The 26022-nt window shown below is 33.3% G+C and overlaps 5 protein-coding genes across 5 annotated transcripts; 1 reads left to right on the forward strand and 4 right to left on the reverse strand.

Moving 5' to 3' along the window:
* Positions 1-1914: 1914 nt before the first annotated feature.
* On the reverse strand, positions 1915-2805 carry LOC8277389 (E3 ubiquitin-protein ligase RNF181). Its single transcript, XM_002511501.2, has one exon. The coding sequence runs from the start codon at positions 2671-2673 to the stop codon at positions 2014-2016; it is 660 nt and encodes a 219-aa protein (XP_002511547.2). The 5' UTR covers positions 2674-2805; the 3' UTR covers positions 1915-2013.
* A 369-nt stretch (positions 2806-3174) lies between these two features.
* Positions 3175-3997, forward strand: LOC8277388 (E3 ubiquitin-protein ligase hrd-1). The gene has a single exon (XM_002511500.2). It carries the CDS (start codon positions 3269-3271, stop codon positions 3935-3937), a length of 669 nt encoding a protein of 222 aa, XP_002511546.2. The 5' UTR covers positions 3175-3268; the 3' UTR covers positions 3938-3997.
* A 1476-nt stretch (positions 3998-5473) lies between these two features.
* Positions 5474-7443, reverse strand: LOC8277387 (galactose mutarotase). The gene is made up of 5 exons (XM_002511499.3): positions 7182-7443; positions 6767-6816; positions 6509-6635; positions 6301-6399; positions 5474-6168 (listed from the first exon to the last, which is right to left on the reverse strand). The coding sequence occupies exons 1-5, from the start codon at positions 7378-7380 to the stop codon at positions 5549-5551; spliced, it is 1095 nt and encodes a 364-aa protein (XP_002511545.2). The 5' UTR covers positions 7381-7443; the 3' UTR covers positions 5474-5548.
* Positions 7444-8377: 934 nt separating this feature from the next.
* On the reverse strand, positions 8378-15881 carry LOC8277386 (ABC transporter A family member 7). The gene is made up of 18 exons (XM_015724027.3): positions 15575-15881; positions 14860-15241; positions 14587-14666; positions 14327-14468; positions 13800-13919; positions 13587-13711; positions 12763-12921; positions 12504-12666; positions 12309-12434; positions 12129-12212; positions 11430-11791; positions 10747-10947; positions 10165-10274; positions 9977-10061; positions 9413-9541; positions 9219-9324; positions 9018-9106; positions 8378-8926 (listed from the first exon to the last, which is right to left on the reverse strand). The coding sequence occupies exons 1-18, from the start codon at positions 15653-15655 to the stop codon at positions 8627-8629; spliced, it is 2844 nt and encodes a 947-aa protein (XP_015579513.2). The 5' UTR covers positions 15656-15881; the 3' UTR covers positions 8378-8626.
* A 1075-nt stretch (positions 15882-16956) lies between these two features.
* LOC8277385 (ABC transporter A family member 7) lies at positions 16957-25151 on the reverse strand. Its single transcript, XM_002511497.3, has 18 exons — positions 24872-25151; positions 24438-24780; positions 24233-24312; positions 23711-23852; positions 23029-23118; positions 22848-22942; positions 21714-21872; positions 21012-21174; positions 20802-20927; positions 20623-20706; positions 19913-20274; positions 19278-19478; positions 18683-18792; positions 18492-18576; positions 18204-18332; positions 18010-18115; positions 17817-17905; positions 16957-17438 (listed from the first exon to the last, which is right to left on the reverse strand). The coding sequence occupies exons 1-18, from the start codon at positions 24935-24937 to the stop codon at positions 17160-17162; spliced, it is 2709 nt and encodes a 902-aa protein (XP_002511543.2). The 5' UTR covers positions 24938-25151; the 3' UTR covers positions 16957-17159.
* Positions 25152-26022: the final 871 nt, after the last annotated feature.

Below are 26022 nucleotides of genomic sequence, written 5' to 3' on the forward strand. Positions count from 1 at the left end.
ATTTTTATATTATTATATATTTAAATTCAGAATACAATTGAATGACATTCAATAATATATAAAATAAGTTTGAATTTTTAGCAGCTGTAGATTTTTATTTTAAAATAGTCATTATATTTAATTTTTAATCTTATTAATTATGTTTTATAAAAAGAACTTATGTGACAAATTAAATTTCATACGATCAAATTGAGAATGTTTAAGTGCTAAGTCTTTAAACATTAAAAAGATTTAATAAAAATAAATAATTCCTAATATGCATTAAATTAAATAATCAAGGTAATGCCCTATAATTAATAGGCGGTATTCTTAAACCTTAATTGTCTTGGATGTAATTCATGAAAGATCATCTGATAATCATTTCAAGGAACAGGAGGTAAAGTGCTCTGTAAGATTGCTTTCCTTCTCATATGCATTCCTTTCAATTCATTTTATCTCTGAGGCACATATTTACATAATATAACTTAGTTTCAATGCATAATTAGAATTAAATTCTTTAATTATTTTAATTTAAGCTTTTCTGATATTATGTAATTTTTTTTATTTTAAGATAAACTACATAATTTAGCTCAATTTATCAATTGATTAAAGTTGAATACACACTTACATGCTGTCGTTTTTTAATGGACTTTGATAAGACCTGAATATCTTTAAACATATGTTTAAGCTCGAACTTTTATATATAATTTTTCAATTGGGGGTCGAATTAATTGGGCAAGCTTTAAAAAAAAATAATTTCTAAAATTTCTAAAATTACTCCTAGAGAACTTCATTATTATTATTTTTCTTTTGTCTCTTTAATTAAAAAAAAAATCTTTGTCATAAAATTTGGTAGTTTGACTATCTATTTATTCATATATTAACTGTTTATGAAATTGAAATTAAATTAAAAAAAAAGTTGAAAGTGAAACTTTTTTGTATAATATAATCAATATCTTTCTCTTTTTTTCATTTACAAGAATAGTTTAATTAAGATTGTCCCCATTTTGATAGTATTTAATGTAGTTTCTTAATTACGATATTGTTAACTAATATAAAACTTATAATTTAGCACACTAATTTAGTTAAAATTATTATTAATCATTCACTTTATAACTAAATAAGTCCAAAATTTTAATGCATTTAACAAAAAAATTAAATAAAAATAAAAAAATCCTTAAATTTCTATTTATCTCATGTCATATACCGAATCATTTGCATTAAAAGAATTAGAACAGAAACTCTTTAAGTTTCCATTTGCAAATAAAAGAATAAAAGTCCCTGTTTGAGGATATCCCTAAACTTGAATTCGAGTCCAAAATCTCTGAATTCTTGAAGGGCACTCACCCCCAAGGTCCATTGCTCTAATCGGCTTTACCAAGTGATTAGGCTCACATTTTATTTAAAAGCGAGCTTAACCATTTTGATTAGTGGCATGTGCCAATTCTTTTTCATTGGATTGAGGTACAACATTGATGATATTTCACTGATTTGTCAATTTCAGATCGATGTTGTTTTCCCTTAATGAAGACTTGAAGATGCAAAATAAAGAAGGTGTTGATCTGCAAATTGGCTGTCAGTGCTTCCTGTTTTAGTTGCAGAGCTTTAGTACAAGTTGAAAGGGGGCACTTGCAAGTTGCACTATTGACTCATTGCTCCCTTTTTAATTTCTTTAATTGGTAGGTTATATTAGCCCCCATCAACTTTATTTTAGTTGTCCTATAAAATTTATGATATTGCCTGACTGAATTTTGTCGTATTGGTCCACTGATTAAATTTTCTGGACCATTATTAGTTAGGTAAGTTACTGGCAAGAAATAAAAACAACATTAGTCTTTCTTCTTCCCGTTTAATTGCACCATTAAGCAGAAAATTAACATTATAATTAAAAATTAATACATGCAGATGCAAAAGCATTTCACAAGCCAATACAAATGATCATCAATTCAATTTTCCTTTATTGACAGACAAAAATTTACTAAACTGATTTTAACAAGGCATTATTATTTGGCTAACATTATATAAATCAAACAATTAAGCAATTTCGAACCTGCACAATGGACAAAATCTGCTCTTTTGTAGCCAATTGATAATGCACTGCTTATGATAAACATGCAAACAAGGTAGCCGAGTCACCTCCGATCCGATCAAAAGCTCTTCCAAGCAAATTATACACTGTTGTTCTGTCGACCCATCAGCTTTAATTTTTTCCAAATTTTCCATTGATGGTTTACTCGCTGGCACGAACCGTATGGCAGAATAATCATCACTATCATCGTCATCAAGAAAACCAGGCGGAACATCAATCTCCACCTTCATATGCAACACTTTGCGATTTTTATATCGTTTATTAGTCGCCATTTGACGAGCAAAGCCCAGGATTCTGTCTAACATATAGGACTGAACAGGGACATTCATTTCAAGAAGGATTTGGATTATTGTTGACATGGATGTTTCTTGATTAAACAACCTCTCGCGTTCAACCAGGAACTCATTTTGGATCACGTCACAGTCCCCATTATAAAGATCTGATTCGTCTTCTTCTACCTCCATTAAAGAATCATCACGACGATGCATGAAGGTAACTGCAACATCAATATGGAACATAGGGCAAGAAAAAGACTCATCTTCAGCTTCAACGCTGTCTAGTGGAGTCACACGGCAACAAATCTCTTGATCTTCAATGCTTGACATGTCTAGAGATTGAAGTGCACTATAGTATTTTCAATAGCGAAGATTGAAAAGAGATGAAGCAGTTTGAGAAAGAAAAGACTTTCAGGCGGTGAATTAATTAGTGTTTTTCGAGGTTTCAGGATTGGTTTTGGGTTCTTAGCCCTAAAGGGAAGAAATGAACTTTTTATTTCACAAAATAAAAGTACCTTACTTAATTCAACTATATTTAAGTCACCAATCAAATCTTAATAAAGATTCTGAAACCTTTAATTAATTCAAGAATTCTTTTTATAGAAAAAAGGATTTCAAATATAACAAATATATTCCAAATTCAATTAGTCAAAAACCTCTTATTTTAGTCTCCTAATAGAAAGAGGATTTCAAATAAGGAATTGAATTAGGTTTATATACTCATTAACTTATAAATGAGAATGACTTGACTGCTACTTCTAATATACTGCATCTAAACACATATGGAATAATCAGGAAAAAGAAAATCCCTTATAAATAGCAAAGCTACCTAAAGCCATATAATTAGTTAGCTTTGTTCTCTTACACATTACAAGAAAAATATCTCTCTCTCTGCAAAATCTTCTTCTAGCTGCCGGTGTCATATATGTTCTTGTGCTCGTTCAACATGTCTATCAACACAACATATCAATGCGAGGCATGGCTTATTCATGAAGAAGATGAACAAATCAATCATTCTTTGCCATGTGAAGCAATTTTCTTGATCAAGATGTATTGCCAAATCATCCCATGTGATTCAACAGTGGAACAAGGTACAAACACTAGTACAATCTTTAAGGAGTTTCATGTTCAAAGAGACTACCTACTGCATAACACAACTTCTTGGTCTACCCTGTCCAGTATGCTTGCTGACATGAACATACCTATGTACGCTTATCCCATGTTGATGGTAAAAATTAAAGAATGTGCTCAAAATTGTAGAGACATGGAACGCAAGGTTATTCCTATGGTTGTGAAGCTTAGGATTATACATGCAGTGTCTGATATTGCTACAGTTTCTGATGAAGCTTTCTCAGAGTCTTTCAGTTCACAAAGGTTGACGTTTGTTGGGGCTAGTAAGTCCGCCATTGATGCATTGGAGACGGTTATAATTCAAAATTTTTCTAACCAATGTGTGATTTGCTTGGAAGATATTCAGATAGGAATTGAAGCTACTTGCTTGCCTTGTAAGCATATCTATCATGGAGGTTGCATCTCAAATTGGCTCAAGAACAGTAACTGTTGCCCACTTTGTAGATTTCAGATACCTAGTTGAGTTTTGATTTTGATTACTAGTGTAGTTGATATTCAATGTATAATAGTTTGCAGGAATTATATAAATTAGAAAAAAAAATTATTCTTTAATTACTAAATAAAGATTTATTAGTTAGCCATGATTATTATTTCAGAAGAGTGATGGTTGATCAAATCCCTGAAGTTGGGGTTGAATAAACTTTTACTATAAATAAAGAAAGTTTGTTGAAGTTGAGATTTTACCTAATATTGTGGGGAAAATCTTGGAATCTTTGCAAGCACCATTGATTGTCCCTTAACTGGTTAATGGTACAAGTCCAGTTTGGTACAAATTGTTGTTAGTTCATCACATCACCCTTACCCTTACATTAGTGTCTTTTAGGTCAAACTGAAAGTTAAAATCTTAAATTGACTAATCAATACAAATTTAAAGGTATAATTATTTCTTTAACCATAGAATATATTAGTTACTAAATTAGTTTGTAAGATAATGACTCCCTGACAACTTCATCATAATGGGCAACAAAGGTTTGGTGCAGATGCATTTGTTTTAGGGATAGCTTAAGATAAGTTTATAAATTCATTAAATAAATGGCATTTTCCATTATTATATGATTTATTTAATTGTAAAAGAAATATTAATTTTGTAAAATAAATTATATTATAGGTACATTAAATTTTATAATTTGAGAATAAATAATGAATGATTACCTCTACGTAATTTGTAAAAGAATGAAATCAGTTTTTTTTTTTTCATTATCTCTATGTAATTAATATTTATCTTTTAGTTCTTTTAAAGCTACATTTAATTTGAACTCCAATTCTATTTCAATTATTAGAAAAGATCGTCTTCTTATTTGAGATATTGTAATCTTATTTAATTAAAAATTATTATTTTTCTGAATTTATAAACTCTTTTAATAAAAATTATGTAATATTAGTACTTATTAATAATTTATTTTATTATTTATCAAAAATAATAAAAATAACTATTTTCTTTAAGTATCAATAAACTTTATTTTCTAAAAATTATGTTAATTTAACTTTAATAAATACTTTATCTTTCTATTTGTAAAAAATGCCAAATGTTAATTTTTTTTGAAGTATAACTGATTTTGACGAGATAAAAAGAATTTATGCTAATTTTTGAGTTTCATTTGTCTATATAATTAATTTTCATAAAATTCAAAGACTTTATTTAATGTATAATTATTTGATTTAATTAATATGAAAAAATTAACAGATGATAGTGCAAATTTTATTCTAAAACGGATAGATCCAAGTTTATTCACTAACATATTTATTATTCATAATTAAACTGGTAAGTAAAGTTAAAGATAAAAACAAAATTAAGTGTTAAAATATTGAATTTAGAATTTTATTTAAGAAAATAGAATTGAATTTATCAGAAGCCAAATGTTTTAACGAATGAAAGTGAAAAGAAGAACAGAAGAATTAACTTAGAGAAATTTTGTTATCATTCAGAGTCCAACTAGAATTCAACAATGGAAGAATGAAAATTTTCTAAAACTGACCACTGTGATAAGAGTATTTAAGATTTCTAAGAAAATAAGAAATTATTCATAATTAAAACTAAAAACACTAACTATGATCCACATTAAGAATCTCTCAACTAATGAGCAGTGAACCTATAAACCATAATATGCTCATAAGTCTCTCCTGGATTAACAATCTGTGATGGGAAATTAGGATGATTAACAGAATCAGGAAAACCTTGTGTCTCCAATGCAATTCCTGCATATCTCTTATAAACAGCTCCATCTTTTCCCTCAACATTATCCAACATATTACTCGTATAAAACTGCAATCCAGGTTTGTTGGTCCAGAGCTCCATTGTCCTTCCAGAAACACTGTCTTTCACCACAGCAGCCTTCTTCAGATGCCCAGGATTCAAATCCTGTAGCACATAGTTCATGTCATATCCATCAGGCAACTCTTTGAACCTGCTTCCAATTGTGCGGGGCTGCAAGAAATCATATGGTGTGCCTTCCATGGATTTGATTTCACCAGTTGGGATGAGATCTTTATCAACTGGAGTGATTTTCGATCCAAAGATTTGGATGGTGTGGGAGAAGATGTCACCGCTGTTATGCCCGCCAAGATTCCAGTAAGTGTGCAAGGCTATGTTCACTGGAGTAGGCTTGTCTTTGGGTTTGGCTATCATTTTCACACCCAATCTGTTTGTGCCAATTATAGAGTATGTAACTGATACAGAAAGATCACCAGGAAAACCTGTACATGAATTCCATTGTTAGCTAAAAATACGGAGCAACAGTGATATACATTCATCATTTTTTCTTATAAACAATTTTTATATACATGTTCTCAAATTAGAGATGGAATGTAAAGAGCATGTGTAGATACCTTGCTCGCCATCAAAGCTTTCATAGGTGAAAGTGATGTGGCTGTCTTTTCTGTAACTATAGACAGACCATACAACTTCACTGAAGCCCTTAGGGCCACCTAATAAAAAAAAAAAAACAGGGATTAATAGTTAATTACCTAAGCAAATTTTTTTTTTCTTTAATTAATTCGTTTGAAGAGAAAAAACAAAGATGGTAGCTAGAATTACCATGTAAAATGTTTACTTTATTATCATTAGGGACCAATTTGTAAAGAATTCCATCTAAAGTAAATTGAGCCTTTCCAATTCTGTTGGCAACACGTCCAACAATATTTCCGAAATAGGTCGTATCATTCTACAAAAAGAAAATGTATATTTGCAAGTGATCATAAGCTTGCCTCATTAGGAATATGGAAGCTAAACAAATATGAAAATACATAAACAACTTGCTCGAAAAGAAAGGGTGAAGAAAGACGTAAGGCAAACCTTATAGACATCAACGGAGTCAAACCCGAGAACAACATCAGCTAAATTCCCTGAAATAAAAACAACAAAAAAGTATTAGAAATTGATTAATTAGCAACGTATTTGATCTTTAAATACACACAAAGCTTGTGCAAACAAGAACACTTACACTTTAAATTCTTCATACTATAAAATATTAATCCATTTATGTACAATGAGCATCAAAGTTTCAATTTTAAATTATTTTATTTTGTCAAATAAGTCTTGCGAGAAATAGATTTTGTGTTTAAACTTTCCTATTCACATCCATCAGTAGCTTTTATGTTTGAAAGTAAGAAGATGGCTATGGCTATGTAATTCAAGATTATTCAGCCTATAATTAATTAAAGAATACAATACAAAAGAAAAAAAAATGATAAAAAAGAGAGAAGAAAACCATGTTTGTCAGGGAGAATAGCAGAAATCATGGAAGCACCAAAATTAGTGAACTTGATAGAGAAGTCTCCCCTCTTTAATTCGTAAACACCAACCTCTTCAGTCCCTCCTGCTCGACAGCCATTGTAATTATCAGCAACCAGCAAAGCAACCAAAAGAACACAACAAAAAGAAGATATCTTATTATTATTCCTAGCCATTGTAATTGTATTTGATTAAAACAGCTTAAAATGTCATTAAAAGAGGACCCTGGACTAAGCATATATGTGTGTATATATATATACAGATGATATAATAATTATAATTATGTAAAAAGAAAAGGGATTAAATTATATTATTAATTCAAGATAATGATATGTAGACAATCAAGGAAGAAAGGAAAAAAGATAGGGATTGGCATTTCGAAAACCAGCTAACTTGGCTACACGTGCTATTCTGTTATGATTTCATTATCATAATTATCTCTCTCAATCCTAAACAAAAACTTCTAGATTAGTGGCAACACCTCTCCAATTTATCCAACCCCGAAAATTGCTAATAATTTAAATAATGTTAATAATTATATTAAAAAAAAAAAGAGAATTGACTAATTTAACTAAAAAATATTTTTGAGTTAAAATATTTAAATTCTTTTAAGTTGGATTAGTACTGCATTATATGCAATTTCACTAATGCTTTCTCTATTTGAACTAATAATTAGATATATCTAATGTATGTAAAAGAGAAATAGATATAATTTAAGGTCATAAAAGACTCTTATAATTGAATATTACGATCAGTTAGAATGTTTGTAGAAAAAGAAATGGGGAAAGAGACATGATGAAAAGGGTTATGAAAACTTTTTAATAACACCATAATGTTTGGGGTTAAGTGTAACTAATTATGTGATTTTAACATTACTCCACTAGTTTCTATTAGAGAAGCATTTGAGCCCCTTCTTACATCATTCATATTTAGGACCTGTTTGATTAAACTATTAAATATGGACCTGTTTGTTTAAACTATTATCAATAGCTGATAACTGGATAATAGCTTGTTGATCCTGAATGTTAGTTATATGTTTATTCCATACTCCTAATACACCAAGTTTCATCTTTGAATTTTCTAAAGGTTTATTCCATACTAATTAGATGACTCCTACACAACTTTGAAGTGCTATGGCAATCATTCCAAACACAAAACCAGAAGAAAATCGACTTACAAAACAAAAAGAAATTGATTTTATACTTAAAAGAAATAATGTTTAGGCACCTTAATACAGATACAGATACAATAACTATAACATTCATATGGGATGTATACACATATTTGGGCTTTACAAGAATATCTGATCATTCAGTGCGTGTGCGCCAGTAGCCTAGTGGTTGCCTGCGTGCATGTGCCTTGTAAGTGTAAGAGATTAAAAGCTCAATTCCTAATTCTGTCCAAGTCCAACTGTATCATGACTCATGAAAGTACTGAGAATGGCTGCGCCTCATTAGCCACCTTGATGAAGACATCCTCCAAGGTGGTATCGGACAGACCCCAAGCGAAAACTGGGAATCTGCTTTTAACAGTCTCAACTGCGTGAAATACGTCTGCAATTCTGACCTCCTGTTTCGGCATCTCAAATTTCTGGGTTCCAGAAGTTTGATACGTCCTTATCGCATTAGGGGAGAGTTGCTGCACCATGTTCACAACCTCTTGCTCACTCTCCGCAGAGGTTGTCATTGTAAACACATAAGAACCCCCATATCTAGCCTTCAGCTGTAAGGTACCACATGAACAGATAACTGTAATCAAAAGCCACCTTTACAGTAATAATGCAAAAAGCACTGCCGTCAACGAAAAAAGTTACCTCCTTTGGGTTTCCTATGCACTGCAAACTGCCATCAACGAAGACTCCTAATCGATCACACAAGGCATCTGCCTCTTCCATTGAATGTGCTAATAACATGAAAAAGCATCATGTAAATGACATGGGCCACAGTTCCATCTATGCTGTTGGTAGTCTAGAAATAAACAGAAATTGTGTGGGTGGGGGGAGAGAAAAGATTACTCGTGAGAATAATTGCACGGCCTTGCTTTGCACGCTTCACTACATTCCATAAATTGCTTCTTGAAGCTGGATCTAGTCCAGTACTAGGTTCGTCCATATAGACAACCTTGCAAAATTTCCAATTGTAATAGCATAAAGTGCATTGAAAATTAATATCTGAAGGTTCATAAAACTAATTTTAGGAGATAACATACTTTGGGATCCCCAATCAGTGATATCGCAACACTAAGCCTCCTCTTCATACCTCCACTATATTTCCCAGCTTGTTTATCTGCAACCCCACCGTTAAACAGGTTGACACTCCTGAGAGATTCTTCCACGGCCTATGGTAACAGAAAGGTAAACAGAATAGTGAAACTAGATTTCTTATTACATTAAGCAGGACTAGCAAACTACACAATCAATGTCACTGCTGCTTTCCCATGTTGCTCTCTTCCTCTCCAACAATGAGCTACCACTGTGAATTACATCTGTATGATCTACAGGTTTAGCTCAAACTACTTCCTCATGTGTTGCCTAAAAAATGATTGTTATGACCTATTCTCCCTCTCTATGTTTACCTTCTCCGTAAACTAAAATTATAATCTCACCAATCATAATTTACCACAGAAAATTTTTATGTGTTGTGAGTAGGAGAAATCACAAGGAATATATAATCCAAATGAAGATCCCCTAGGCCCCTACAGCCACCATTTGCTAAGAAAAGCAAATCACCTCTCACATGACATTCTAAAAATGAAGATGAAAGATAAACATACTTGCGTCAAGGCAGGACCTCTTAAGTTCTTAAGTCTGCCATAAAATAGTAAGTGCTCCCTTCCTGTTAGAGTCTCCCAAAGCAGGCTAAAGTTTGTCCATAAAAACCAAAAATTATATTAGAAACGGTCTAGCTCTAAAGTTGAGGATGAAACCACTATGGAAGAACAGAAGATAAATTTAATCTTACTCATGCTGAGGGCATACGCCCATACTGGTATAAATCCAATCCATATGAGTCTGTATGTCCAAACCCTGGACATATGCTGCCCCCGAGGTTGGCTTTGTGAGACCAATCATCTAATCAGCAGAATAAACTCATGGGCATTACAGAAGGAAATCAATCAATATAAATTGATTTTAAAAGAAATTGTCAAAACCTACTAGTATATGTGCCTCAAATAGAATTTCTCACAATCAATTCAGGCTGTACTCTAGCAGTTATAAAGTACAAAGGAGAACCAACATAAGCACATGACTTGACTTGGACGTACAAGTAACCCCTTTATGTGAAATTGCTGGAAGAGATGATCATATTCCAGATCACCCTCCAATAGTTCTTTAGTGGGATCAACAATTCAGAAAGATAGGCATAGATAGCTAACACCTTTCCTAACATTTACCGGTTCCAGTACAGAATCAAAAAACTAAAATAAGGTAGGTGAGAAAAAGGAATTGTCATCATACTACTGTACACCCATCTCTCCCTGGTGATCTCTATAATTACGCATCTTAGAAAACCAAAGATCACTGTTATACTATTTATACTGACCATACTAATAAAAGAAGTCTTCCCTGCACCATTAGGACCAAGCATACCAAAGCACTCTCCTGGAGGCAAAGCAAGAGATAATCCTCTTACTGCCAGTTTCTCAGGGTTTCCATCCCTTCCTGGGTACACCTTTTTTAGGTTGTCACAAACAATTGCATGCGTTGTGTTGGGCTCGAGCAGTAACTGCTCCACCTTCTCCCTCTGCATTATTGAAAATTCCAAAAAAGAATAGTTATAAGATTCATGAATGACCATCCTAATTGATGCTAAATTTCTTGAAAAAGATCAAAGGAAAAATATTGATAGAGACATGATATAAACATCCAGCAAGGTTACTAATGCTACACAAACAGATTAAATACACACGAGCATCAACACTGGAAAGTTTATTGTTCTATAGACAAATAGAATTACTAGTGCTACCATGTCAAAAATGAATAGAAGAAGAGTGTCTAGTGTTGCCAAGTAAAAGGAAGAATGAAAGCCAGCCTATGAAATTCTCCTTTTTAGCCAAGAAATAATTATAATATCTTTTTGTTTATGCAACGTTTTCTAATTAATCATCCTGTAGTATATCTACAAAAGGATTAGAATGAAACAAATTACTGTTATAAGTGAATCAGAAGGAACATTTTTCTACACATAAATATCAGTGACAAAAGTAGAAATGAGGAAATCATTACCTCCTGAGTGACGTCAGGTTTATCCATATCAACAAAAACTTTAGATCCCTGCCTTCGCAAACTAGGCCTTCGAAAAGATATTGGGCGTTTCTTCCGAAAGTTTTGCAAGAAAAACAAAGGACTTTTGCTACTTCCTGATGATGAAACTTGATCGATATAAAATGCAACAAAAAGTCCCACTAACCACTCAATAGTCATGATAATTAAGACATCTTTCATTCCATTTTTTCCATCACTCAAATCTCCCCACCGCATCCCATCAGTCCCCATTGCATTCCCTGTGAAAGCATACTCTGAGAACTCATATAACCCACGATATAGTGTAAAACCAGGGTATAACTCCAACACAATGATCCAGCCTCCTGCAGAAAACAATATACGCGCCTCACAATGAGTGAATATGATAGCATATATAACCTATACAAACATTTAATGATGGACAACCTAAGGCAAGAACAGTTGGGAAATTAGGCTTTGTAAATTAATGAGAGTAGATTGTGTCAAGGAAAGCTACTGCAAGATTCTTAAATCCAATCAAATGATAATCACACAGCTAGTAGAACAATAAAACTAGTAGCAGAAAATTCAATTCTCCTATTCCACACTTCTAATAAAAGAAGAACGAAAATGGTTTCCTATTTTCAAAAGGTACTGCTTTACCAATAAGAACATAGAAAATTTGTGGAATGTCATACTTACTTGGAAATGATGAATCTTCAAGAAAATTCTGGAAAAGAAAGCCACCTAAGAGGCCAGTTCCAAAAACACATATGTACGCTACAACTGCAGTCACCAAAATTCAAACACAGCAAAATAAGAAAGCTAGCTAACTTCTTGAAAACTAATACTGGATACAAAATAGAAGAGAGAATACTGAACCTGTAGCAGTCTTGACATTTGAAAACAATGCAGCAACTAGAAAGGCGAAGGTAATTTGCAGGTTTATATAAATGAAATAAAACACAAACTGTATGCTGTAGTCATTCAGTCTGAAGAATTTTAATCCTGCAAGTTAACTGCATTAGTAATTTGGAGCAAATGCAAAAGAATAAAGCATAATGATGAGAAAATTACCTATTACTGAGCCAAATATCACAAAAACCAACACGTACAGCAAAGATATGGAAAGAAAATATGCATAAGAAATCATCCAATAAGGCCCATCACCAAGTCCATGCATCTTCATCATGATCCTCAGTTTTTGCTGTTTCTCATACACCAATGATGTCAGCACCACCTACATCAACGATAGTGGTATATTCAAACAAAATTTGCAATAAAATAGGACACCTCAAATATAAAGAAACTAACCGAAAATGGTTCACATGCTTACAGGGAATAGCTGTAGAATAACCCATGAAAAGAAGAGTGTGCCAAGCAGAGATGCAAGATCCACATTGATCTTGCTGGCAGCTTTAGGCATTTCTTTGACAAACTCGAGTAACATTTTTGTACCAGGACCCTGGAAGAACTGAAGGAAGGCATTTGACACCTGTGAGATATGAGTATTTGTTAGGGTCATACCAGAAAGCATATAAATAAGTTTAAATAAAAGGAAATAAAAAAAATGATTTTTTAAAACCATTGACAAGAATAACATGAAACCTAGAAAACAAGCAACTAATAACTCAAAATTTGAATTATTTAATATATTGCAGTCATAATTGGAACCTTATTCTTTTGAAGGGGGGGACTGACTTCACTACAATATGTGGTGCTAGCAGCAAAACTGCCAGTAAAGCAACCATGGTAAGAAAAGGTTACCAGATATAACATGGAGACGTTCTATCCAAAAAAGATGATAATTATGTCCCTTTAATTGACTACTGAGACATATGCCGGATCTCAATGCAAAGAACAGGTTGTTGTCATTAAAAAACTAGAAAAAAGAAACAATATAGAGTGAAATAATTCTATAAATATACTGAGAGAGAAAGAAATTGAAGAAGATCCAATAGAAACAAAAGGAATTTGAAAGAAGAACGGACAGATCAATCTCTATTCAAGTGTATTATTACAATCTTTGTCTACTTATGTTACAAAATTCTGGAAAAATATAAGAATTTCAAGAGTACCCTAGCTCTCAAGAATCAAACCAACAGGCCTAACGAAACCTAAATGACCAATTCATTATGTATACAAGTTCATAGTTCATACCAGATTCACTGCACGTGGAACCCGAACAAAATTAAATTGACCTTGAATCTCGCCGTCCCTGTAGGTTGAATTGTACCATATGCTCACATTAAAATTATTCCCGTTGGAGTTTAAGAAATCATAGGCTGCAGAAGATGGCACCGTTAGAAATTTCTAAAACATAATACTACTTCAGTGTTTCAGAAACAATATCTTTAAAATCAGGAAGGAAACCTGAAAGTATCTCATTGATCTTCCCTTCTAAATTCCCTCTACGATATCCTTTGTAGAGTTCTTCATTCACCTCAGAAGAACTATTGCGCCACAAGTTTAGACCTTGAACACAAGCTACCTCTGTATTTAAGAAAAGAAATGGGACACCAATTCAGAATGTTATATTAAAATGACTTAAACATACAGAACCAAGCAGGGTGGAGAATGGAGTATCTACAAAATAGTTATGTAGAACATGCAAATTTGTTCATTCAGCAAACAATTCACAGTTGTGTGACTTCAGAAAAGTAAAACAAGTCAGCACAGGTATAAGAAAAGGTAGAAAAATTTTGTTTGTCTTATCCTCAATAGTTGGTTTGATTTAAGCAGCATAAGTTGCATTGTACATATAACTACAGATATTACGTCAATCGTGCTCTTTTTGGGTGATTAATTAATACTTTTCTGAAATTTAATCACCGACTTGCATCGTACATATTACCACAGAAATTACACCAATCGTGCTCTTTTAGGTGATTAATTAATACCTTTCTGAAACTCAATGACTGACTGAACAGAAACAGAGAATGTGGAGTTTGATGTGCATTGACGCTGAACACTATACAGAGGAGAAGCCTCAAGGAACGCTGGATCAAGAAAATTATCTCGTTCTGGTTCTGTATCTGAACCCTGAAACATTGGAAATTCACTTTAGTAGCAAAACCTACTTGCAAAAAATTACAAATGATAAAAGTGAAGCCAAATAACTAGTGGAAGAATATGCAAAGGAAGAGGCAAAATGACTCACCAATACACTGTTGGCTACAATATCCACAACATTGGAAGAATTTAAAGTGAAAGCGCCTGGGAACATATTGCCAGCCAAAGCTGTACAGGAAAACAAATTCGCATATTAAAGTTCAATAAATTATTCATTTCCAATCTCCCAGTAAATAAGCCAAACATGATCTGGAGAACTGAAAATAAGCTGCAAACAAATGATGGTGGGAAACAAACACATGAATTAGGAGACATGCAAATACACACGCACAGAGACAGAGAGAGAGAGAGAGAGAGATACATTCTCCTAGTGATTGATTATTTCCGGTGACAAGTACAGTTACGGGACATGACCCTGTGCTCCTGCATGAATCATTTGGCAAGTCTGTAAACGGAATAACATCAGAACTGACGGCACGGTAGTGAGGAGCTGGAACTTGTAACAGGGGAGGCCACTGTGGGGGGCTTGGAATTGCACAAGTGGCTACTTGCTCCAGCGTTGAATATTGCAAACCACAAACTTTCTCCAATCTCCCATCTCCATCTGTATCAATATCAACACAGCCACACTTCCTACTAGGCTTGTTCAATTCTCTGTCGAGCAAATTTTGAGTGATCACAAGTAGGACGCAGAGGACAAATGGAAAGAAAATTAGCCGGCAATTTGTCTTAACATTTCGTTTCTGGAAGGAAAAGAAAAACGACAAGACAAAATGAATATCTTCATATTGCTTTCAAACTTCAATCAGGTTAGAACCAGAGCGAATAAGAAAAGAAAGGGGAGAAAAGGAAAAGAAGAGTCACTCGCCCCTCCACCACAATTCTAAACCCAACAGTAATATAAAAAACTAGCAAAACCCAGAAACAAAAAAAACATAAAGAATGAAAGCAATTTATCTCATTTTTAAATCAAAGAACCAACTGCACAAGTAATAAATAAATAAACAAAAAAAAAAAATTAAAGAGCAAATGCGATATGTAACTACGTAGAGAAAGAGAAATTGCAAGAAAAGAACCTGAAAAGTCAAGTTCTTCCTAAGCAAAGCATCAGCTTGATTCCAGAAAGTTGCTGGACCGTGTGATGATGTATCCTCCATGAGCCTACAGAACAACGACTTCAATTCAACCGTACCGTTGAGATTTTGCCGCCAAAAATGGAACAAAGCTTTCTTTTCTGTTTAACGTGTGTGTCAGTTACAGTTACAATGAACCAAAGCTTTCTTCTTTTGCTATTTTTGTTTATTTTGGCTATTCGCCTTTTCACTCTTCTCTTTCCATTTTGTGTTAGCAGCAGCACATTGGAAATCAAACAAATAAATCGCCAAGGTCCACCACTTTTATGCGCTTCTCTCGGCATCCTGTCGTAGCCTCGACATACCTATTCAAATTACTTATTTACCCTTTCAGAAAAAAAAAATGAAAATATTAAAGATTTTCAATACCGAAACTAGCCTCGGTTAAATGTCTGTAATGCCCTTGATGGGTTTCGATATTATTTATTGTCCCAAAAATGCCCTTCTGATTATTCTAAATACCAGAAATAGCCCTTTCACTATGGTTAGTACGTGTGGTCCTTAATCATACTCTATAATAAACAAATAAAAGTCAATAGCCCCATTCATACCGGTAACTTGCGCAATGGTATAAAGCAACTGCATTGAAGAAACGAAAGGCAATAGTTTATTAATAAATTTTTGTAGAGTGAAGTGTAATTTAGTAATTTGCACTTTCTTGTCAATTTCACTGCAGTTTCCTAGTAGCAGTGGCTATAATTGTTCAAGTATTCAAGAAAGAGTGAAAGCTTTGTTAGTGGACATGAAATTTAATAGAAATTGTGCAGTGTAAACTCGAATTTCTTCAATGAGTTGAATGTTGAAATTTGATAGACACAATTTTGCACATTAGATATATTTATGGACCATCACAGAATTCACAAATTATTTGTACGACCAGGAAATTATGGGAAGCAACTCGGCTGTTTCTCTTTTTCTTGGTTTCAGACGGACATAATTCCATAGTTTGAATATGCAAAAAAAAAAAAAAAAAAAAAAAAAACACTTTAGCACAATCCATACACCTTCAATTTTGATAATTTAGTAACTCAAATTTTTTACTTTTCAGTTAGCCTACTAAATATTTAAAAGTCTTACTTTCATAATTTTAGATGATTTTTAATTTTTAATTTATTTTACAGGTAAATTTTATTTTATAATAATATTAAAATACCTAAAAAAAGTTATATGTGGACATGTTAATAAAATTACAGATTAAAAAATGTCTAAATATAAAAGTAAAAATATAAATTGAAGTGTTTATCAAGTTAGATCTAAAATTAAGATGTTAAAGCAACCAAATAACAAAAAATTCAGGGGTTAAAATATACGTAGTCTAAAAAAAAAAAAAAAAGGTTAGCAACAACTGCATCTTTTAGTAGGGAGAAAAAACCTTATATGACAGCCACGTAAACAGGTTCAAAATTATGCCTCGAAAAGACAAAGCTGTCAGCTGCATACAAATTTCAGTTACTTCATCTATAATAAAATTGATTAGAAACGATGGATATGCATATTTATCCGACCATCATGAAAATATGTTCAATGGCTATGCATCATTTGCCACATTGATGAAGACATCCTCCAAGGTGGTATCAGACAAACCCCAGGCGAAAATGGGGAATCTGGTTTTCGCAATCTCAACTGCGTGAAATACATCAGCAATTCTGACCTCATGTTTTGGAATCTCAAACTTCTGAGTTCCAGAAGTGTGATATGTCCTTTCAGCATTAGGAGAGAGTCCTTGCACCATATTCACCACCTGTTGCTCGTGATCCGAAGATGTTGTCAATGTGAACAAATAAGATCCCCCATATCTAGCCTTCAGCTGTCATGCACCATGCCATCAGCAAATTACAGTGCAAGAAATTACACATCTTAAAACAGTAATAACGACAACAAGAAGTTCAGCTGCAAAGCCTCTTAGGTAGCTCAAGTGCTAGTCAATTGGGCAAGTATTGACGAGTATTCTGTCTTGCAATGGTATTCCATACCTCACACATCAATTTCAAAAAATAATATGCCTCCAATCAAAAACTAAAATGGAGAAATATTAGTACTCGCCACAAGCACAGGGATCCTGGCATAGAATACGTAAGCATTAAGTAGTAGGTGAACAAACAAGTACTTTTATCAAGCAAAGGAATCTCCATGCAAAAGAAGCATACAAGAATCTTAAGTACAAATCATCTTTAAATGAAGTTACCTCTTTTGCGTTTCCTATGCATCGGAAGCTGCCATCAACAAAAACTCCTAATCGATCACATAGAGCTTCTGCCTCTTCCATTGAATGTGCTGAAAGAATTAAAAAGGAACATTGATGACAAGGGGAGCAGTTTCTTACTATAATATTGCCAATCAAGATTAATTCCAGAAATTGAGTGAGATAGAGAGAGTACTGGTAAGAATAATTGCTCGATCTTGCTTCGCACGCTTAATGACGTTCCATAAATTTCTTCTTGTAGCTGGATCCAGTCCTGAGCTTGGTTCATCCATATAAACAACCTTGAAAATATTCCAAGAGTAATTATGACATTAATTGCATTTCATCAAAAGAATACAGCGGTGTATAAACATGTTCAGAACAACATACTTTGGGATTCCCAATGAGCGATATGGCAACACTAAGCCTCCTCTTCATTCCACCACTATATTTCCCAGCTTGTTTATCAGCAACCCCGCCATCAAATAGTTTGACGCTCTTGAGAGAATCTTGCACTGCCTGCAGAAATAAATGGTGAAACATAAAGAGAAAGGCAAACCCATCCATCAATCAGTACCAGCAAATTTGGTACCAAAGAATTCAAAATGTGCATGTTAATTTTAACTGAAAATCACCCTGCACTCTTAAAATCTAAAATGAAAGATGATAATAGCTTACTTGTTTCAGGACAGAACCTTTTAGGTTCTTCAGTCTGCCATAAAATAGCAAGTGCTCCCTTCCTGTTAAAGTTTCCCAGAGCAAGCTAAAATTGGTCCAGAAAAAGCAAACATATGATCATGAAAAGGTCTGCTTTCAAGTTGAAAATGAAAATGTATTCTGCGAAAGAACTAATAAGAGTTTTAGCTTACTCATGTTGTGGACATACACCGATGCTGGTATAAATCCTATCCATTTGAGTTCGTATGTCCAAACCCTGAATGTATGCTGTCCCCGAAGTTTGTTTTGTGAGCCCAACCATCTAATCCAGTGAATAAATGTCTTATATCAGCAGCATAACTACTAATGTGACTCTGATTTCACAAGCAGATGGCAAATAAATTTGTTTCATCAAGTAGACCTTCCCCAAATAAATTCATGAAGTATGTTATAGAAAAGCAAAGAAAATATAAAGGACAAAGGATAGACTGAGAATTAGTAAGACATGACTCCAAGTTGAAAGTGCCTCTTACATGCAAAAATGGAGAAATAAATACCTTCTATCGAAATTTATGCAGGACAATAAAGATCAAATTTTTAGCTAAATTTGCTCCTGAATGTTTACTGCTGCATTATATTACAGAACAATAAAGATGCAAATGCTCGCAGATCATGTTACACCCTAACCTACTCATCTCTTAAAAAGTTGTAAACAGTATCTCAACCATCCTTTGTAATAAAGAAAAATTCAAGGAATCAGATCACTAATGCGTCAGAAAACAAAAGGAGAGCAGTTTTTAAACTGACCATGCTGATGAAAGAGGTCTTCCCTGCACCATTGGGACCAAGCATACCAAAACATTCCCCCGGTGGCAAAGCAAGAGTTAATCCTCTCACTGCCATTTTGTCGGGGTTTCCATCCCTTCCTGGATACAACTTTTTCAGGTTGTCACAAATAATCAAATGAGATATGCTTGGCTCCAGAAGTAATTGTTCAACCTTCTCCCTCTGAAAAAGATAAAAAGAATAATGGAAAAAAAGAACCATGAAGAAAGGCTCGACTAAGAAGCTAAACAAGCACAAGCAGAGCTTTTTCAAGGTTTTTGAGGGTTTTATAAACTTTTCAAACCTTCAATCCCTGTTTGAGAAGGAAGTATTAATTAGAGAAAATCCACCAAATTGATGGGTTCAGGATGTTATACTTTAAAAAACTCTATTTTACCTTTTAAAACCTCTATTTACTATCCATACTTCCCAAATAAAGCAAAAACTCTAACCTTATAAAATTTTACGTCCATTTACTTTATAAATCCTTACTTTACATTCCTTTCAATTTTGCCAAGCATAGTGTAAACATCCAGCAAACAACTTTTAGGTTCCTCATCCAGTACATGTGAGAGCCTGACCAATCACAAAAAACTAGGTAGATGAGGAAACCTTACCTCCTGGCTGATGTCAGGTTTATCCATATCAATAAGAACTTTAGATCCCTGTCTTTGCAAATTAGGCTTCATAAAAGATGATTGACGCTTCTTTCCAAAGTTTTGCAAGAAAAATAGAGGACTTTTTATGCTTCCAGATGATAAAACTCGATCGATATAATACCCAACAAAAAGTACCGCCAACCACTCAACAAACATGATAATTAAGACTTCTCTCATCCCATTATCTTTGTCATTTAAATTTCCCCACTGCATCCCATTAATCCCTAATGCAATCCCCCGAGAAGAATATCGTGCTAACTCATATAAACCACGATATAGAGAGAAACCAGGGTATATCTCTAACACAATTATCAAGCCTCCTGCAAGAGATAAACCCCATACTGAATAAAGCTGGTGCAAAAGTACAAACATTTGAGAAACCTAAGGCAAGAATTGTGAACAAGACTAGAACAACAACAAAGGAGGCAGCACAGCAATATAAGAAAGCTATAGCCACAGCCAGTTTCTTAAATTCAACAGAGAATGAAACAAACACTTCAGTATTTACTGGCGTAAAATCTTAAATTACCACAATTGCCACAGTTTGCTTGGAAAACCAGTGAGAGAAGAAGAAGAAGAGAAGAAGAAGGAGGAGGAGGAAAAGATTTCCTATTTGAAAAAGCACTAAAAGAATTAGATGCATCATTTTCATGAAATCTTCTACTTACTCGGGAATGATGTCTGTTCCAGAAAATTTTGGAAAAGATAGCTAGCTAAAAGCCCAGTTCCATAAACGCATAAGTAGCCTACAACTGTGGACAATTTCAATCATAAGAGATAAAAGAAATCAGTTAAACTTCAAAAGTAAATATCAATCTATGAATAAATCAAACAGTTAACATAGAACCTGTAGCAGTCTTCACATATGAAAACAATGCAGCAAGCAGAAAGCCCATAGAAATTTGTAGGTTTATGTAGAGAAAATAGAACACAAATTGAATGCTGTAATCATTCATATAGAAAATTTTCAGGCCTGCATTTCAAGTGCATTAGTAACTAGAAGAAAAGGCAAAATTGGAAAATAATAAAATAAAAGCTTTAATGGTGACAGTATTACCTACAGATGAGCCAAAAATGACAAACACTAACATATATAGCAACGATATCACAAGAAAATATGCATAAGAAATCATCCAATAAGGTCCATCACCGAGCCCATGCATTTTCATCATGATCCTCACTTTTTGCTGTTTCTCATAAACCAGTGATATAAAGACCACCTACATCAAAATATAAATGATTATATTAGGTATATAGATGGCATAACCATGGTTGCTTACTCTTAACTTGTTGCATGAAACTAGGCTAAGCAGCAGATAACTCTTTTATCCCATGATATGAATCCATGATCTAAAGAATTTAGCATGGAAGAACAAGTAAGCAAGCTGGACTTTTAACCATAATGAACAAATATACGTCCCATTATGAAACAATTCTAACTCAATATATCCTGAAATATCTTTACACGTGCATTGAAAAGCTACTTTAGTAAATCTATATAAGTATTAGCATAAGAACTGAGGAATGGATTATCATTTCTGATTGATCCAGAAAGTAAAATCAGTTGCCAACCAATAAGAATAATGGGCTTAATTTAATTCTTCAACAGTGAGGTTGTCATTATCAAAATAAGGCTATCTTTAATATCCACTATTTATAACTCTATACTGAACTGATTAAGTAGCCATAATCCAGACACATTTTGAAAAAAAAATTAATCCTCTAAAGAGTTAACAGAACTCATGGTTTACATGCTTACAAGGAATAGCCGCAGAATAATCCATGTGAAGAAGAGCACACCAAGAAGAGACGAAACATCCAGGTAGGATTTGGTGGCAACTCTAGGCATTTCTTTGACAAACTCAAATAGCATTTTTGTACCAGAACCGTGCAAAAATTGAAGATAAGCGTTGGAGACCTATGAATATAAGATTATGATGTTCAGGGCTTATCACAGTATGTTATGACTGAAAGCAAACAAATAAGAAAAGCAGAAAAGGGAATAGAAAGGACTAAATTCTAGAACATGATTAATATGAGTGTAAAAAAACCTTGAAAGCAAGAATATAAATTAATTGAATAAAGGCTTGGATAGGTGGCAAGTTCTTAAGAATATTGTAACCATTAATATATCCCTATCCTTTCAAGGAAGAAAGACTCTGCATGGCAAAAGTGCTTTGCAAAGAATTTGAATATAAGCTCAAAATAAAAAATAGATATGACATTCAAAATTTTGCCACATAAGCATTTCGTAGTGCTGATATAATTCAATGTCATACTGCCAGTGATAATTTAAACAGCATGTTCAATAACGAGAGTCATAAAACATTGTTAAGAAGATCTCATCATGCTACAAAGATATAGGGACATGTACCAATAAAGGAGAGATACTCCTATACCATATTAAGATGATTTGCTAGCTACCTTTAAATTGACAGGTGAGAGATGTCTGAATTCTTTTGCATAAGAACATGAAAGTTCTCAAAAAAAATGTGTCATCAAGTAGGCCAAGAAAGAGTCGATAAAAGGAAGGATATAACAACTCAATATAGTAAACAGGAATAGAGAAGAAAAGAAAAGAATGATCATTCTAATATTTTAAAGGAGGCAACTTATGGTCGCTAAATCTAGAACACATAAGACAATTTCAGAACTCACTAGTAACCTTACAACTTGTTTTTCATTATTATTTTTTTTATTTTGGAATTTTGATCTCACAACAATTTTTAATGATACAACGACTCGCCATGTACTCAAAAATAAATTAAGATATGAAAGCTCCAAGGGTTTAAGTACAATATTCCAATTGTTCCCAAGCCTCAAACCAAAAAGGCCTAATTCATAGCACACATATAACCAGTAGGAATACTCAACTCATTAATACAAAACATACCAGATTCACTGAGCGTGCAACCCGAAACTCATAGCTTGGATCATACCAAATGCTCACATTAAAGATATTCCCATTGGAATTAAAGAAATCATATGCTGCAGAAAATGAAGTATCAGGAAGCCTTAGACAGTATACTGCTCCTAACACACAAAACAATTGCATCAAAATCTGAAAGGGGAACCTGCAAGTATATCATTTCCTTTGTATGTCTCTTCATTTATCTGAGAAGAACTATTGCGCCACAAATTCAGACCTTGAACACACTTTGCCTCTATTTTTCAGATAAAGAGCAAATAAATAAAAAGTTAGGATTTGCATGCAAAAATCTTTCATTCTTTCCAAAAAATAAAGGTGTTAATAGAGAGTCACTCAACAGCTGTTATGCTACATTTGTAAGTTTGCTCATCTAATTAACAACTATCCAAGGTTCCCAACTCAGAAAACCATGGTAAGCAGAGGAGAAGAAAAGTATAATAATGTACACTTGTGTCCTACTTCTAGAATATAAAATCCATCAAGAAGTAATCATACAATTAAGTTTAGATATCCCAAATGACAGAATTGGTTTATGACATTTTATGTTGAGTGGCTACATACTTTATTTTTGTTCTGATTTTATTTCATAGATTTTTAATTGGACACTGACAGGAGTAAATAAGATGCATGCATAAATATTGTCGGTTCTTCATGATACAAGAACCCAAAATTATCGAATACCACCAGCTTACACATCATCTCCATGTGCATTTCAAGACAAAATCCATCCATATGTTCACTTGCCAACAACATAATGCGTACTATACATTTTAACGCAAGCAATTCAGTTTTCTGAAAGGATCTTCTTGTAACTCAGAAAATAATACCTCTTCGAATTCCCATCTGATTAGGAATGGAAAAGGAGAAGGTTGAGTTCAAGTTACAGACAAATTTAACATAAAATAAATCATTCTCGTCGATAGCATCATCAAGAAACATATCTGATTGCTCAGAGGGAGAATCTGTACCCTGAAGCATTTTGGAAAAATTCACATTAGTAAGCAAAAGCCCGATATATATCTAACAAAAAAAACGTGTTAAGCAACCCAAATATTGAAAGGAAAGTTGCAACATATATGCAGATTTTTCTTTTTTTTTTGGAGGGAAACATATATGAAGATAATTAACAATAGCAAAACTAGAAAGAAAATTCTAGGCGACTCCGAGTATAATACAGCCAGCGATTAGATGACTGGCAAGAATGAAAGAATATGAAAACCTGTGATATGCCTTATCCGTTGTCTAAGTATAAAACACTTAGAATGCTTATTACTGTTTTTTTGGCAAGGTGCAGTTCACCGGGATTGCAGTTGGTAAAAAAAGTATAAAAAAAAAAAAAAAGAACTTACCAGCGCAATGTTGGCTAAACTATCCATAACGTTGGAAGAATCAACAGCAAAAGAACTTGTGAACATAATTTTTCCCACGTCTATACAATGAACAAATCCAAACAAAAAAAATAAAATCACATGTTAAAATTAATTTTTAAAAGAAAAGAAAAATTAAAAAAACATTAACAAAAACGAACACAAGGGAGAGAGAAAAGGTGCCCACTTTCCGCAAGAGACTGATTATTTCCAGTGAGTAACGTGATTACGGGACAGGACTCTTTGTCACTGCATGATTTAGCAGGGAGTTGTAACAAAGGAGGCCAGTGTTGGGGACTAGGAATCGGACAATTGCTTGATGTATCCATATTTGAGAAGTGTAAACCACAAATTTTCTTATTACAGCTTCCTTTTAGGTTATAATCCACACAAGCACAACCACAGTCCTTATTGTTTCCGCTACTGTTGTTGTTCACATATTTGTCTACTAAACCTTGCATAACAACAAGCAGTAAACAGAGTATAACTGGAAATATAATTAGGCGACAGTTCTCCATCCGCCGTCGTTTCTAGCCAGAGAAAAAAAGAAATCCAGTTAATCAAGTTTAATAAGCATCCCAGTTATCAAACATAAATTAATATTGAAATAGAGACAGACACCTGATAGATTAAATTCTTTCTACACAAAGCATCAGCCTGAGTCCAGAAACTAGATGCTTCAGCCATGGAGTTTTGAATGCACAATAACTATTAAGTTTTCCCGCCAATTTCTTTTTCCTTTTTTAAATCAGTGTAGCGTGAGAAATGGAGGCTCGATGAATAAAATACAGAAAAAGAATGCCGAAGGTCCACCATGTTGATACAATCGGTCATGCACACTCATGCCAGTAAGAGTGTTGAAAATGACCGATCTGCCCCTGCTTATCTCCTTAATTTTCGAGATTTGGTGAATTTATTTTGACGCGTCTGGCGACCGGGCATATGGAAAGTTGGCGACAGAATCTTGAAGAGTTTTCTATTGACCAAACTGCCCTTTTTGCTAAATGTCTTTAGTGCCCTCTACGCGTTTTGTATTAACTTCATTAACATATCCATATGTTTTAATAACTGTGAAGAGAACATAATCTGTGAGTAGAGGTTATTAAAAGTAATTGGACTGATTTGAAGTCAAAATTAAAAGAATAATGTTAAAAATAGATAGGTCTAAAATGTAATACGGAGGCCATTTTTATACTTTTCTTCTACCAGTATATAAACACAAATTTGAACTTCTGCAGCTACTGATTGCGACTTTCCTCGGCTAAAACAAATAGTGGTAGCGCTTTTGCTTGTAAATGCACTTTTTATTTTCTGAAATATAAGAGTGATTCTTTTTTAATTATTAATTAAAAGAAAAATAAATACAACCAAAATATATTTAAAGCTCATATCCTTTAATTGTATTATAAACCTTTTTTATTGATCTGCAACAGACCAAAAAAAAAGAAGAACAAACAAGGAAAAAAAAATAGAAAATAATGAGAGAGACAGCAGCTACTTATTTTGCTGTGCTTTCTTTTTTTAGATAGAATGAGAATTATTAAAAGTTTAAGGAGCAAGAAATCTCAAGATTGGAAAATATTTAATGGTGATACAAATATTGATCTTCCTTGTAGTTTCCTAGTAACTGCTTAAATTAGGGTCAAAACCTAAGCTCTTCCCCTCATAACCACAATACAGTGTTCAACTTTCATCAAGAATTATAAATTATTTCTTAAGGTCCAAGTAAACAAGAGTGGAGTCTTCAAGCATTAGAGCATGGGAACATATTT

Source organism: Ricinus communis, chromosome 4, assembly GCF_019578655.1.
Source record: "Ricinus communis isolate WT05 ecotype wild-type chromosome 4, ASM1957865v1, whole genome shotgun sequence".
Lineage (NCBI taxonomy): Eukaryota > Viridiplantae > Streptophyta > Magnoliopsida > Malpighiales > Euphorbiaceae > Ricinus > Ricinus communis.